This window comes from Syngnathus acus, chromosome 9 (genome assembly GCF_901709675.1).
Source record: "Syngnathus acus chromosome 9, fSynAcu1.2, whole genome shotgun sequence".
Taxonomy (NCBI): Eukaryota; Metazoa; Chordata; class Actinopteri; order Syngnathiformes; family Syngnathidae; genus Syngnathus; species Syngnathus acus.
The window spans coordinates 8,352,039-8,367,575 of NC_051094.1; the positions used below are offsets into that span (position 1 = coordinate 8,352,039).

The 15,537-nt window shown below is 43.0% G+C and overlaps 1 protein-coding gene across 3 annotated transcripts in view; it reads left to right on the top strand.

The window, feature by feature from the left end:
* pcsk5b (proprotein convertase subtilisin/kexin type 5b) overlaps nucleotides 1-15,537 on the top strand; it is a 45,476-nt gene that overhangs the window by 27,602 nt on the left and 2,337 nt on the right. The window contains exons 13-33 of one of the 3 annotated variants that reach the window (XM_037259689.1): nucleotides 178-314; nucleotides 469-606; nucleotides 670-772; nucleotides 1,740-1,933; nucleotides 3,068-3,152; nucleotides 4,655-4,758; nucleotides 4,827-4,965; nucleotides 5,104-5,219; nucleotides 9,743-9,845; nucleotides 10,252-10,388; nucleotides 11,036-11,236; nucleotides 11,386-11,448; nucleotides 12,344-12,404; nucleotides 12,489-12,634; nucleotides 12,704-12,910; nucleotides 13,023-13,106; nucleotides 13,325-13,511; nucleotides 13,706-13,920; nucleotides 14,252-14,494; nucleotides 14,600-14,836; nucleotides 14,906-15,086. In XM_037259689.1, coding sequence (XP_037115584.1) covers nucleotides 178-314; nucleotides 469-606; nucleotides 670-772; nucleotides 1,740-1,933; nucleotides 3,068-3,152; nucleotides 4,655-4,758; nucleotides 4,827-4,965; nucleotides 5,104-5,219; nucleotides 9,743-9,845; nucleotides 10,252-10,388; nucleotides 11,036-11,236; nucleotides 11,386-11,448; nucleotides 12,344-12,404; nucleotides 12,489-12,634; nucleotides 12,704-12,910; nucleotides 13,023-13,106; nucleotides 13,325-13,511; nucleotides 13,706-13,920; nucleotides 14,252-14,494; nucleotides 14,600-14,836; nucleotides 14,906-15,086 — 3,081 coding nt within the window. Of the gene's footprint in view, nucleotides 1-177; nucleotides 315-468; nucleotides 607-669; nucleotides 773-1,739; nucleotides 1,934-3,067; nucleotides 3,153-4,654; nucleotides 4,759-4,826; nucleotides 4,966-5,103; nucleotides 5,220-6,934; nucleotides 8,684-9,742; nucleotides 9,846-10,251; nucleotides 10,389-11,035; nucleotides 11,237-11,385; nucleotides 11,449-12,343; nucleotides 12,405-12,488; nucleotides 12,635-12,703; nucleotides 12,911-13,022; nucleotides 13,107-13,324; nucleotides 13,512-13,705; nucleotides 13,921-14,251; nucleotides 14,495-14,599; nucleotides 14,837-14,905; nucleotides 15,087-15,537 lie in introns of those variants that run through there. The other 2 variants (XM_037259690.1, XM_037259691.1) reach the window with 2 other exon arrangements.

The following is a 15,537-nucleotide window of genomic DNA, read 5'->3' on the forward strand; positions in this document are numbered from 1 at the left end:
TATCAGTATTTAAATGACAAATAACACATTTTATATCTTTTCATTTGTATGCTCCCCGCTCTTTTTGCATCATATGCATGTGAAAACAACAGGTGGCACGATGAGATAGGGGACAATTTAGCCAATCACAAAACTGAAGAAAGTAATTTACTACCTTTGTGTGTTGTTGACATTCAGGTTGTTTGATCACTCAATGGAGGGCTTCAAAAACTGGGAGTTCATGACCACCCACTGCTGGGGAGAGAAGGCAGCGGGCGACTGGGTGCTGGAGATTTATGATTCGCCGTCCCAGCTGCGCAGCCAAAAAGTGCCTGGTATGGAAACACCGTTGTAGAGGAGACAGGAGAATATTTTACTGTATATTATTAATGCATATGCTTGTGGATCTTGCTCATATGTTCCAAATTATTTTAGACTTTTCTAGCTTTCTTATCAGCAACATTAAGAAGATTTTTTTTGTGTTGTCAGGCAAGCTAAAGGAGTGGTCCCTGGTTCTGTACGGGACCTCGGTGCACCCGTACTCCTCCCTGCGCAGCATGTCTGTCGAGACCAGATCCACCGACGCCGTGGCCCCCACCGATGAAGAGTTCACCGAGGAGTACAGCGGTAGGTTAACTGTGAATATTCATCATCTTGCATTGCGTTACAATTGGCTGTGTTTCTCGGCAGGTCCTTGTGATTCCGAATGCAATGAGCATGGCTGCGAAGGGCCTGGCCCACATCACTGCATCAACTGCCTGCACTACTTCCTCAAGTTCAAGAACAACACCAGGTCTGAAAACGTACTCGCCTCACTATTACCCCCCCAAAAATGGTTGCCTTGTTAAGATGGAAATAACAGAGCAACCCGCAACAGCATACTGTCATGTTGTGGCACTATGCAACGAATGCCTGATAATTCAGGAAACTATGCAAAAATGAGCAATTATGTTAGTTTGGAGAGCCACAGTTGATGATGCACTTTTAACTGTTTATTGCATTGCACAAAGAGTCCAACCCCAAATGCAAAATGAGAACACTCAGAAGGAGCAGCTGTAGGCTGCAAATCAGACTAACTGGCCAACTCAATGCCACCTTCAGATGCAGTCAAACTTTATTTCTTTACATTGTCTTTTATTGTTTTAGGTTTTTATAATAATTGTATTTACCATGATTAAAATCATGTTACAAAACCATTTTGGTGGGCAGAATGTATTAATGGCATTCCGGTTGATTTCAATGGGAACATTGATTTGATATAAATAATTGAGGTACGACCTAGGTCACAGAACAAATTCAACTCAGGGCACCACTACAAGTGTGAGGGTACATTCGTGTCACTTTTGTCCAGTGTGCATATTTCGGCTTTTTTAACCTCCGTTCTGGATGAAAATGTGAACTAATTGCCATTGCGTCAGCTGGGCTCTGCTCTCATAAAAGACAGCTAAGCGGGAATGTGGGGGATGGCGCGCCGCCCCGTCGTCAGCCTGCTCTAGGGGGGCGCTGCCCTTTTGCACCGCCGCAGGGAGCGCTTGATGAGCGCTGATTAGTCGAGGTGTATGTCAGAGAGTGAGTTTGTATAATGTATTTTTTTCTCCGCCTGAATGGAAAATTAATCTCTACTCGCTATCATGGACTAGATAAGCGGTGGTCCATTTTAGGGAAAAACTACAATTTAAAAAAGAAGAATGTGTGAAAAAGGCTGCTGTCATACTAGTTCTAGTATGAACAAATGTTTCTGTAATGTGACTTTTTTTCAGGATGTGCGTGTCGGAGTGTCCTAGCGGCTTCTTTCGTGATGATAGGAAGCGTTGCAAGAAGTGTTCGTCATTGTGTGAAAGCTGCATGGGCAGCCGTAGCGACCAGTGCACTACCTGTAGACCCGGATTCCACCTCAATGAGGGCTCCCACACGTGCGTGGCTACCTGCGGCGACGCCTTCTACCTCGACCAAGGTAACCTTCGGTTTGATTTTGTCGTGTATAAATTGGCCGGATTTGCCCATATCGAGACAAAACGAGATGCCGAGATAAAAGTGGGGCATCGAGATCCAAAGAGGATCACGTAATCATTTGATCCATTTTTTGGTCTGCTGCCGATCCAGCATCCTGGCAACAGATGGGCCAATTTCCTCATCCAACTTCAATCATAACATTTCTTTGGGCCAAAGATGTTGTCAATACTTTCCCCCCTTTTTCCTTTTGAAACGCTGGCAATGCCGTATGTTGTGTTGCGGTAAATGATTTGCTTTGTCAAGCTGACAACAACCTGAAAGAAATCTTACTGGACCCACATAGTTAGACAAGACCTTGCTTGACGAAGGCTGTTCAAACAGATGTGGCGTTCATTTCAAATATCCACTGCTGAAATTAATCGTTATTTTGTATTTTCTTCGTGGACACACTTCTTATGCCAGCCAATCATTTTCTGCTCAGCATATCTACAATGAAGTCATACGGCAGAAACTCAGAGGTGTCCTCCAAGTGGACTCCTTAAAATTATGATGATTGTTCAAGCTGTGCCACTTGCCCTAAAACCTTGATGGAAATTGCACAAATGATACATTATTAGTGAAAACAGCAGTGTGGGCTGTAGAATAGATTGTGGGCTTGAGTCAACTATTGTTTATCCCTGAATATAGTATTATGGTGCATTCTAGAGGCATTTGAAGTGCTTGTTCCATCATTTGTATGAATTTTTTTGCCATATTTTATAACTCAAAAAGTTTGGATGAACTTTCAGGGCAGTTTAATATTCTTGCCCCCACTGTTGGGTTAGCAGAGCAGCTGTAATGTTTTATGAAGGTGTCTTGGAGGAGAGTGAGCGGGAGTCCATGTGTAGTATGACAAAGTACGTCCATGCCGTTTTATTCTTTCCTCGGCTGCGTTCCCATCTCCCCAATGCTGCAGTGGTCGTCTTTGTTCCCCAGCTGTTGAGTCTCTTCGCTTTCCACCCCCCAAATCCCGACCCTTCCTGCTGTTTTGCTCATTTGCTGCTTCCTTCACTCCGCTCCTGTCATATTATTTATTTGTGAGTGTGCGTGTGTGTCTGTGTGTATCTGTGTGACCTTCTTATCTGGTGTCTTGTAGATTCCAACATTTGCAGGAGATGTCCAGAGAACTGCAAGAAATGCACCACCTCCAATTTCTGCACAGAGTGTAAACAGGGAACCAGGTGAGTACACTAGCTTAACTATAAAGGAATCAATCCGACAAATTACAATTCCAGCAAAGTTGGGACATTGTGTAATACATAAATATAAAGAGAATACAATTATAAACTTGCACGTTCCGAAAAGAGAGAAAGCTGGCAACAGACGTTCATTTAGCAAGAATCATCTTTCCGTTTGTTTTGACAAGCAGCGTTTTGTTTTCGTTTAGTTTGCAAGAAAAAAACAAAAATTCCTCTTATCTCTGTGGAGGTTAATGCTTGTGAAAACTGTTCAAATGTATTCTTATTCATTTGAAGGCCATGTCGCCCAGCCCCGTGTTATTAGGACACCAGGGAGCTGTTTAAAATTGGGAAAAAGAAAGCAGCAGCTGGGGTGTCTTTCACCCTATGACCCAGGGCGTATTAAAAGCCACAACAACCCCGGCCGGACCCACACATGAAGCTGAAGCATTTTGTGTTTTGCTCACTTCTTTTGAAAAAGCTCTCATCTCCTAAGCGGTTTAACTACGCGGACTCAGGAACCGTCATTTGTTCAGTCCACATGCATGCACACTGACGGAAAGTAGCGGTGAAGGGGGCGAAGAGGGGTCCAGACGATTTCTTGGAATTCCCGGCTAATGCAGAGCAGCTGTTTTTCAGCTCAGCACTGCGCTGAAAGATGTCCTCACTGTAAACTCACACAGGGCAACGTTTGCTGGACCTGCCTCCAAAGGCAGACCCACGTGATGATCCATTTGAAGCAAATTTAAAGTGGGAAACAGAGCTGTAATTGCAAAGTTAAATGTCACCCGGGCCAGCACAAGCTGTTTTACAAGTTCTCTTAACCTTCCGGGGTTTTTTTTTTTTTTTTTTTGGTACACTGCAAATGTTCGTGGGTCAACATGACCTGCTTGTTCAAAAAAATAAATAGATAAATAACATTGACCACATGAAATTACTCTCATTAATGTATCAAGACAGTACATGCAGGGTAGGCCAGAATTCATGACTCACTTGTTAAGAGTCCTATTTCAAGATATTGTATAGCTGCAGTGTCCCTAAGTCTCCTCTTGAATCCAACTAAACACACACACATTAGGCGACACACCCGCGTTCAAGGACCACAGCTCCCAGATTGTTCGACCTTCCGTCCTGTGGCGAACAGCTGTGCGCTAGTATCGAAATAAATACATTTAAAATCATCCCCACAAGTTCATGTACAAAAGAAAAGAAAGACAAAAACAGACAATTGTAGTTTTCGTTAGTTCTGTAAAAATAAAATGTAATTTAGGTTAGGTATCGTTTTTAAAATCACTCATTTTATTTTGGTAGCAAAAATGATCTTTGTGGTGCTCTGCACTTTGCAGCAGGCTCTGTCCTGGAACTTTTCTCATACCTCGCAAATACCGGTAACATGATTTAGAATGCTAACTAAAATGCATTTTGTCCAAAAAACCTGCAGTTAACGAAAAAGCCCAGAGACGCACCCAATTATGAATGAGCATCCCCTTCTGTTTTGTGTCCAGTTTACAAGGCAACAAATGTCAGATGACGTGTGAGGCGGGTTCCTACTACAATGGCCACCGGAGGACTTGTGAGCCTTGCCACCGTGCTTGTGCCACCTGCGCAGGTAAGGCTCCAAGAGGTGCACCTCAGTGGAAGTTGTAAAAAAAAAAACATCCTGATTTGTTTTTGCAGGCACGGGTATCGAGGCATGCACAAAGTGCGCTGACGACTACCTGCTGGAGGAATGGCGCTGCGTATCCACGTGCAGCAGCGGCTATTACCTGTCCGAGCAGACGGCCGATGGAAACCAGGTGCAGCGGTCCTGTAAGAAGTGAGTTGGAATCTATAATAGGACTTTGCCCTGGATGCTGCAGTATTACACTCTTTGAAGTCAATTAGAGTTGGAGTCCTGGAGCGAAAAGTTTAAAGATGCTATGGTGTCAAATGAGCACGTGTTGGCTGTGGACAGGTGTGACCATAGCTGCTACGAGTGCCTGGGGCCTGGTGAGAGGAACTGCAGCAGCTGCGTCAGCGGTTACAATCTGGAGGTGGGAGCCTGTGTGGTCAGCACCATTTGCAAAGATGGTGAGTTTTCAGCTCTTTTTCCTATGCAAAGCTTCTGCTTGCGCCGTCCAACGGTGCTTAACAAACTCGCTCAAGTGCATGCTTCGAACAGTAAACAGTGGACCCTTGAAACTCCAAGACTCATTTCTAAGATTTTTTTGTACAATTCAAATAGTTTCTACGTTTTTCATTTGGAGCAAACATCATGTAAATTAGGCCCCCAGAGTTCCGATCATAATCGGGTGAAATTCTGAATGGTGTTTGGAGACACATTTTGGGAAATTGACAGTTTGCAAGCGGTTTTCTTAATTTTGTCAATTGTTAGTGGACAAAAAGTCACTTTTACATATCAAAATATTAGTTATTTGATTAACGTATGTCCTAATGAATATTCTTTTCTTTTCTTTTTAAAGTATTAATAATTAATATACAGATTTACTCATTAAAATGTGTCAATATTTTAATTGCCCAGGGTCTTTGGTTTGTAAGTGCTATAGTGATAATGTTTGAATTAGACTTTTTACTTGGTTAGAATGAAGCGAACAGAAACATTTCAAACGATAAAATTTGCACATCTTACCGTTGCGATTCCCTTTTCAGTTTGCTAGCATCGGAGGTTGAGTTTTTTTCCCCTTTTTTTTGTAGTTGTAGTTCCGAGGGTCTTCAACTCACAAAACGCTAACATTTAGTTGAAGTGCTAACAGCCATTTTCTGTGGGCAGGGGTATACTAACATCTTGCGTTCCAGTGGCTGGCTATCTAGCATCTCCTACAGTGCTTGCGTGCTGACCAATGTAGCCTGCGTCACTGACACGTGTTGTGTATTTATTATTTCAAACACATCATGGTGTGCTCTGTGATGGTGTCAAGACTCATTTTGCATCCCTCAAATATTCTTCATCTATTTATTTCTGCTTCGGACTTCCTTAGTATTCACAGTTCCACCAAGTAGTTCAGTTTTTCTGTGAGTTGTCATTATCAAAAGACACTTTTGGGATGGAAACACAAAGCAAAACTGGTTAGCTTTACCAAATCGAGGCAAAGTACTTTGTACTGTACCGTTTGGTGGAAGCATGTCTTCACTTTCTCTTGCATGGTGTTTCTTTTAGGCTGTTAACACTCTCCCCTTGCTTTTTTCTTTCTTTTTTAGTTCAAATCAATCTAAGGCTGGTTTTACACAACACTCTCATTTAAAGGATGCTAAATTTGCACCCTTAGGCTCCAATGGCTTGTCACATAAATGATAATGATGGGTGACTTTATGGTGGAGAATAGTTACTGTATATTTTCCCCAGCATACATACAGTACACTCGGCTGCAACAATTGTTGAAATGTTTAGCTTGTTGGGGCCCTCAATATAAAACAAGTGAAAAGCTGACTGAACGGGAGCCTTAAATGGAAACGTAAGATGTGTCAATCCAGCCTCAGGTCTTGTGTGACTTCTCTTTTGATGATCTTTAAAGTATTTGATGCCCAAAGTTGTCAATTTTCTAATTGTGTGACTTTCTTGTTTGTTTGTTTGTTTGTTTGTTCTCTCCCTCTCTCAAATCTTTTTCTCTTTTCCTCCTCCTGGCATGGATCCAATCACCCCACTGGACCTCAACTTCCCATCTCCTGACCAATCACACTTGGCGTGTTTTATTTCTGTGTATTTGTGCACGTGTGCGTGTGTGTGTGTGTGCAAATGTGTCCTTTCTATTTTTTCTTCTTCTCTCTCCTTCCTGGTCTGTGGAAAGCAAATGAAGAATCTTGGGCGGAAGGCAGTTTCTGCGTGCTGGTTAAAAAGAACAATCTCTGTCAGAGGAAAGTTCTGCAGCAACTGTGCTGCAGAACATGTTCTCAGAAGGGCTGACGGGCCCACCAGCCAACACCCCCTCGCTCATGCCCCCCCCAACTCATTCACAGTCACATAATTTATAAAGGAGTCTGTGCCTCTTAAAGGGATTGCATGGGAGGAGGTGCAAAGACGGGACTACAACACACCTACCTTTTTTTTTTTTTTGTTGCTCTGTACTCGGATGGTCGGGGTGTACAATGACTGGGAATTTCCTCAACAACAAAAAAGTGCAAACAAAACAAAAAGTGTCAGTATTTTGTGACCAAAGCATCAATGCCAAAATAATTGAACATTTTTTTTTGTTGTAGTAGTTTTTTTGTTGCCAGTGTACCGTACATCGCTAAAACCTGTGAATCTCTGAATGCGTCTGTGTGCATTGTTTCCTCTCCTTTTTTCCAGTGTTAATAATAATAATAATGATAATGAACAGATGGAACTAGGAGAGCTTCTGTAAATACAGTGTAATACGTCAAAGAAAACAAATGATAAACATAACATAACAAAGTGAAAATCTTGTCCGTCTGGGCCCACGAGGGAACATATACAAGCAACATACACGCACACTTAAAGAAATGAAGTCGACATGGCGATTATTATTATTATATTTTTTACTTTCAGCAAAATTAACTTCAAAGCTCTGCTTTCACTAGGGCTGGGCATTAAACTGCATTCAATGAAAAAAAGCAATATAAAATGTTGAATGTTCTAAGGTCCAGGCTCCAAGCCAGCGTGTGGAAGTAGCTCAACTTCCAACGTCTGTCGTCACATTTGTAAGTAGCTTAATCCCGAACGCACTTGTGCTCTGTTTTGCCTCCGTCGCTTCCAAGACAATAATTAAGAAATTTATGTAACATTCCAAAAAACACGTTGCAAAACAAATCCACCAAGTGACGGCATATTCCAACGTATATTTACCCTAAAAATATTTAAATTCCTTGTATTTCTTTCTTCCCTGTGTTCCTCATACATTTTTGTTAATTTCCATGGAAAGTTTACAACTTAAAAAATTTGACAACCCCACAACAATCAGTCCAAATTGATTAGGCCCATCCCTAACTTGATCTAAAGGCGATATATTCTTTATGTCAAGCCAGGCAGTATTCAAGTCCTCGTCCAATCGTCTTGCGGGATTGATTGCTTTCCCTGTTCAGCAAAGAATGTGGAATCTGTTACAATTCCCCAAAATGTTTGTGAAAAATATTTCCCTCTGCTGCCAAGCAGTGGTTGATTCTTCCACCTGCGTCCCTTCCAGTGACACAAATGCAGATGAGAATCCCATTTTAATGAGCACACAATTTGTATTAGTGGTCACAAGATTCCATCTTCTCGTTGCGCAATGGCCGGCGGACGTTCCTGATTGTGGTGCTGGCGTCTAACAAAGAACAGTGTGTGTGTATGAGTGTGTGTGCGTGTGTCTGTTTACAGTATTAGATTGTTGTCCTGGTTCTTGTTGATTTGTAATAAAGACTGATAAATTCCCCTTTGGTTCTGCTTCACATAAAGTTGTCATTGTTTATGATGACTTTAGGCACACAAAACATGCACGCACACACAACCCTGGTATGAAAGCTGTTTCTTTTGTGTACCTGTGACATCTGCAACAATGCATTATTGGTATTCAGAGTCCTCGAATTATTATTTTTTTTTTACATAAACGTTCTTATTAAAATGTTTACTCGACTCCATTTTTTTTGTTTTCTGATCATTTTTATGTTGATTTAGTTTGTGTTTGGTGGTAAATAAACACTGTTGACATCTGCATGCTTTAAAAAGGCTAGAGTAGAGGACAAATGTATGGCTCTTCCTAAAAACAGCCACTCAGTATCTCAGTTTTTATTTGCTTGTTGTCAATCATGGATAAGTCAGCAAAAGTGGCCAAATCTAAATGAGATGTCTTTGAAGGACATTTAAAATGGCAGACTTCCTGTTGTCTTTTTTGCCAGCCATGAGTTCTTGAGACTTTTTTGTGGGTCTATTTATGGTACACATTTCACATCACAAACAATGTGAGTTTTTTGGGGAAAGGGTTGGGTGGGTTGACTTAAAAAAAAAAAAGAAAGTGGACAAAGACAGTTAAAGTTTCTCTTCCCAAAATTGTTTCCTCTTTTTTTTTTTGTGCTTATTTTACTTCCTCCGTCTGCCTGGCTGTAGGTCCAAAATGTCTGTATGTATATATACACACATGCACGCACACATGCACGCACACATTACTCCATGCATATACAACACACAAGTGAACCAAATGTGTTGTAGAAGTATACGACATTCATAGGTCAACTGTAAGATGTAACGAGGAGGAAATGTTTATTTACTTAATAGGGCTAAACCCACATTTAAATGAATTTCTTAGTCTCACATTGTTTTAGCGTGTAATTTTTTTGTCTCCAAATTTCAAAAATTACTTTTTTATTTGAGCCAAGGCATTTCTCTGTCACCTCCCTCTTGACTTCTGTTTAGATGTTATAGAATGCAGAACAGTGCGCGTGTATGTGTGTGGTTTTGGTACTTTGGAATGTTCAAGCAAAGGTCTTGGGGTAGGCAAAAAAGGAGGAAACAGTTGTCATTGAGAATAATGCCGTGGTCTTAGTGAGGAATGTCAACAGCGCAGCATCGAGGGACCTGACTGGTGGACAATGAGGCGTAAACCTGTGTGAGTGATGAAATCTCTGTAAGGCTCTTTTTATGCGCTGTGGTGTTCACGTTGCAGGTCAGTACATGGGCGGACATGGCAAGTGTCACCTGTGTGATGCCACTTGTCAGGAGTGCACGGGGCCTGAGAGGGAGGACTGCACCAGCTGCCCCTCCACGCGGTGAGAGACCCCCCCGATACAAGCAATACAAGAATTTGTTTTAGCTTTTCTTGAAGGATCTTTCCAATATTTTTCGAATCACATCTTACAGCCCAAGCCATAGTCTGCAGAGAACTTCCACAGCATCATTGTTCAAAGGTGTCTGTCAGGAGAAGGGTATAAAAGAATTCCCAAAGGATTTTATATATACTATGGAAACCAGAGACGTGCTGGTCAAGGTGGATAGAATTATGAACAGTTCCAAATACCAGTCAGTGTTTATATAAAACTGTCAGAAAAAGCCCAATAGAACAGCTGAACTTGAGTTTGAATGTGATCGGTTAATTCCTAGCCATGTTAGAGTCTGTCTTCATTGAAATAAATGCTCTTGTCATTGTTGAGTTTCAATTTGCATTGTTCCACACAGGCTTTTCGATGAGGGCGCTTGTGTGATCCGCTGCCAAAGGGGGCGCTACGCTACGGGCAGAGAGTGTCACAGGTGCCACTACACCTGCCACGAGTGCACTGGCGGGGGCCCTCACAACTGCACCAGCTGTGACACAGGTACAAACTCAGCCCTCAAAAAAACTGTTATTACCTTATTTAGACATTGTTTGATGACTTATGAGCTGTATGATAAAGTCCTTCATTCATTTAGTGCTAAACCACTTTTTTTTTTTTTAAGTGTTATCTGACCTTGAATAAGAATGGGGGGGCGGGGGTCATTAGGGACAGGCAGTCGCAGTCCTAGCTGTGCAAGATCGCAGAGATCTTCAAACAATGAAGATGTCACACTTCCTTGACACTGATAACATCTCAGGTCAACATTTTGCAACAAAATCCTTAAAATAACCACACAAAGAGGTGAAAATTCCTCAAACACCTGCCCAGTTTTACATGTCGTGACGCCAGTAGAAAACCTTTTCATTAAGCATTTTTTGGGAGGGCGTGTTGCCCCCAAACAACATCTTGGACCGGAGTTGACAAATCCAGGTCCAGAAAGTAAAAATCCTTTAGCCACTGGTGCTTCTACTCAACCGGCAGGTAAAGAGCTACCGGAAACTAGTTAATTTGTTTACCTGCCGGCTCATTTACTTGCAACACACAGAAACACTTGTCTATTCAATGCTGCAGTTTTATGCTCCACTCTTAGCTTTTCCACAAATTTGTGCAGTCTCAACTTAGTTGCTTCCTTGTCTCACCCCCTCCAGATATGTTCGATGTGTCCCGCTACCTGTTTGAGAAGGAATGTCGAGACGTCTGCCCTGAGGGCTTCTTCCATTCTGAGCGCAAACGCTGCGAGCCGTGTGCATCCGACTGTCTTGTGTGCACGTCGGCCAGCCGCTGCCTCGGCTGCAGCCCAGGACACAAACTAAAACAGGGACAATGTTTTCCGCTGGAGTGCAGCACAGGTGAATTTAGGCCCCTCATGAAGGATGGTGTCTGCGATTATATTTTTAGAGCCTTATATGTGTTGTCATGTAAATCAAATGAGTAAATCAGTCACTGTGCAACAAACATCCTTTCATGTATCAAGTGTTTTTCATCTTGTGCTCTTTAGGTGAGCTTGCAGAGGGCGAAGCCTGTCTATCCTGCGACGACGGCTGCAAACAGTGTGAGCACAGTGAGTTCATCAAAAAACAACACACACATGCAAACACACACGAACCAAGACACAACCTGAAGGCAGGATTTACGGCTTGTGAGTGCCCCTCTTCCTTTTTCGTCCACGTGTGTGAATGACTGTTTGGCTTGCACACGTAGCAACATGTCTTTGCATTCATTTTTCACTTTGTGTGTAAGGGGGTAGGATCGAACAATCGCTCTATACGGGCTGCATATTGCCCAAACCACCTTTAAAGACACGCCATTTGATGAATTTAAATTCGTTTAAAAATTGTCCCTTGGAAAATTTTGTTTTTGTTTTGGTCACTTGAACTGCCGTTTTATGTTGTCTTCTACTACCCCCACTTGGTGACAAACAGCATAACAATCTGTGAGCCGGGCTTAGAAATCTAGCATGGGAAAAATAAAAATAAAATACATACTGTTTGCTGTGACAAATTTGCGGCATGCAACATTTTCCAGTTAAATCTGGTTATTTTTTTATTCATGCTGTACATTTTTTTATTTATTTTTTAGGTTTGTTGGATCTCTTTTAGTTTAAAATTAGTTACATTTTTATTTGTATTCATTTTTCAATTTTAATGTTTTTATTTCAATTTTCTGTTCAGCATTTTTTTATTCCATGCATTTTTAATATAATGACAAACAATTGTCTACGCATTTTTTTTTGACAATATGACATGATGACAGCCCCAACATAAGTGGGCGTGCACACAATGAGCAACCACATTATCTAATTAGTTTGTTTCTACTTAGCATTAGCAGTTCTTTTTCCGTAGAGTTTATAGGTCACAATATTGGATAAGGTTTATCTTGGTCTCATTTTTTCACAGAACAAAAAAACTTTTTTTCTAGCCACTATACAAACATGCTAACCATGGTATTACTCACAGAGGACTCCGGACACCCGGACCAGGGAACAATCTGCCTCAAATGTGAAGATGATTTCTATCAGTAAGTTAAGGAACTTGCTTTGTGTACATTTGATTATGTTACGGTGTAATATGTTTTAATTGTGTGCGTGCGTGCGTGTGGCAGGCTTGTTTCTGACTGCTACAAGTCTTGCCCTGATGGCACTATTGGTGTCCCCGAAAATATGACATGCGTCCCGTGTGAAGACCGGCGCTGTTCCATTTGCGATGAATCACAGTGCTACTGGTGCCAGCGGGGATTCTACTTATTTGGTAGCACTCCCCACCATTTTCAGAGGCCACTTTCAAAGAAAGGTGTGACAAGTGTGTTTGTGCGTATAGATGGTAGCTGTGTGGAAAAGTGCCAGGTGGGCTTCTTTGTGGATGTGGAGAATCAGGAGTGCGAGGCGTGTCACAGAGCGTGCAAGACGTGCGGCGGGCCGAAGTTTGACGACTGCGACTCGTGCCAGGATGAGCTGGTACTGAAAGACGGCGAGTGTATGCAGGGAACTCAGCTGGGCGTCTGCCCTAGCGGACGCTTCAGGAACGGTAGGACAAACATACGCTGTTATCTGGCACCTTGACTTCTGTGCGCTCCAACAAGTTTTTCAACCCGGTGCTTAGTCGATGTTATTGTCTTGTTTTGTTGTGTCTGTTTCAGAACAAGGAGAGTGTGAGCTTTGTCATCGTTCTTGTGAGACCTGCTTTGGTGCACGTAAAGATGACTGCATCACTTGTCACAAAGGTCTGGCTATATGTTTTGTAGGACTCGATGCGTGCTGTGTGATGTGAATTTTTGTGTGCCCAAGCACATTATGACATTTCTCTCATACAGTAGACTGCTGAAAGTTTCTCACACATCCTACTGAGGACATTACATGTCATGGTTGTCATTAAAATTCCATGATTAGCATTAACACCAAGGTGTCCATTTAAGTAGTTATTGTTATTCTTTTTTTGTAGGAGCCTTCCTGACGTCCGATCAGACGTGCGTTATTCGCTGCCCCGTGTCCACATTTGTCAACGTCACGTCCGGGCGCTGCGACGCCTGTGCGGAGGGTTGCGTCGCATGTCGCGATGCCGACGCGTGCCAGCGGTGTCAGACCGGACTCTATCTGCAACAGGGAGCCTGTGTGCAACAGTGTGACAGGTCAGCTCGCTCATCAACTGCAGTTCATATTGTTTTACTTTTTAACTTTGTGTTACAAGCCAATATTTGAGCTGAGGTTTGAGTGAGCTCAAGTGACATGCAATAAAAATGGACTTTTATTCCAATTCATTTCATTGTGGAAAACTGATTTGAGTATATGTGTCGTTTCCCCTCATACTTATTTTCATTTGCAGAGGTTTCCCCGAGGGTGGTACATGCCGCCCTTGTGCTCCCGAGTGCACGTCCTGCCACAACAACACTTCCTTTTGTCTTGGCTGTAAGGCCGACCACCTCCTGCTGGAGCACGTGTGCGTGCGTAGCTGTCCATCTGGCTACTACAGTAAAGATGCGCAGTGTCTCCGCTGTCCTCCCAACTGTAAACACTGCAACCAGGACGGACTCTGTCACAGTAAGTACACTGGTGGCGGGAGGTAACATTTAGAATAAGGGAAATTAGTTAGCCTTTATTTGTCCCACACCAGGACATTTGTAAAATAAGAGCAATAAATGGATCCAAATATTTACGAAAGGAGGCCCACCAAATCTGTTTTTTGTACTTGACACAACAAATAAAATGTGGCGGTAAAACTAAAAAATGAAAAAACACACAAACATCAAAACAATAACATTTAGTGCTTTTCAACACTCCAACATGAATCAATTGTGATAGCAGTGTCTCAACCATTTTCCAAGATAATTCAGCCCTACTCTTACGTGTTTCTTTGTGTTTTCTTTCCCAGAATGTGCAGATTCCTTCTTCCTCCACGCCGACAACTGTGCGGCCGATTGTCCTACCGGCTATTTCCCGAGCGAACAGCAGCGTGAGTGTGTTCGTTGCCACGCTGACTGCGCCTCGTGCGACGGGCCGGACCACGACGACTGCAACACGTGCCGCAACGCCAAAGCGCGCCGCTACAATGGAGAGTGTCTGCCCCAATGTCCCAGCGACACCTACTACGAGACGACTGATGACGAGTGCAGAGGTATCCGTACAATGCATTTGTTTTTTTATGTTGTACTTGGAGAGCCACAAATTATCATTTGAGCAAGCCTGCTTAATGTTGATTATGTTTGCCGTGTGCGTCCAGACTGCGACCGCTCCTGTCTGACGTGTTCGGGCAACAAGCCATCGGCGTGCCTCAGCTGCGGGTCGGAGCACCGCCTGGACGCAAAAGGCCACTGCGTGTGGTACAGCCAGTGTTCCCCGCACACCTACAAAGACGACAAGGGGCAGTGCCGGCCGTGCCACGCCTCCTGCCGCAGCTGCTCCGGTGGCCCCGGCCCGGACCGCTGCCTGGGCTGCGAGCCTCCACGTTTCCTGCTCAGTGAGCGCACCGGACGGCCTCCCTCCTCGTAAGGATTTTTGAGTTGATTTTTTTCTTTTTGTTTGTCAGATTCTACCTGCGTGCGTGAGTGTCCAGCCGGTTACTATGGCGATGACAAGGAAGAGCGTACTTGCGAGCGCTGCCACTTGAGTTGCGCCTCGTGTGCCGGACGCCACAGCGTGCAGTGCTTTGCTTGTGGGGCGACTTTCTTCAGGCAGGGCAGCAGCTGTGTGCAAACTTGCTCGGAGAGGTCAGTAAAATGTTCCCTTGTTATATCAACTTTCCTTTTTTGCGCTTTTTTGTTTTTGCGGAAGTTGGCTTCTTCTACTTAGGCCAAAGCATAAAAGACTCTGGTGCCATCTTGATTCGGTTTACTTCATTGCCGTTTTCCTTCTGTGTTTTATTTCTTGTTTTTGTTGTCACTTCTTGAACACCTTGAGTGGTGAAAGTGTAAGGATGTTTTTACTTCTTTCCCAATGCAGCTACTAATCGACAAGATCATCATTATTTCAGTTTTCATCAATTCTCTGGCATTTTTGTTTGGTCACGTGCCGTGTAAATTTTCTCATGTAGAAAGAGTGCTGTCGCTTATTAAATGTCGGAATGCGCTGTTAGCTAATAGTAATTGTTCTAATGTGAGAGTGGTCTGTTTGAATAGTGTTGAATAACCCTGTTGAATAGTCGACTTACTAATTATCAAT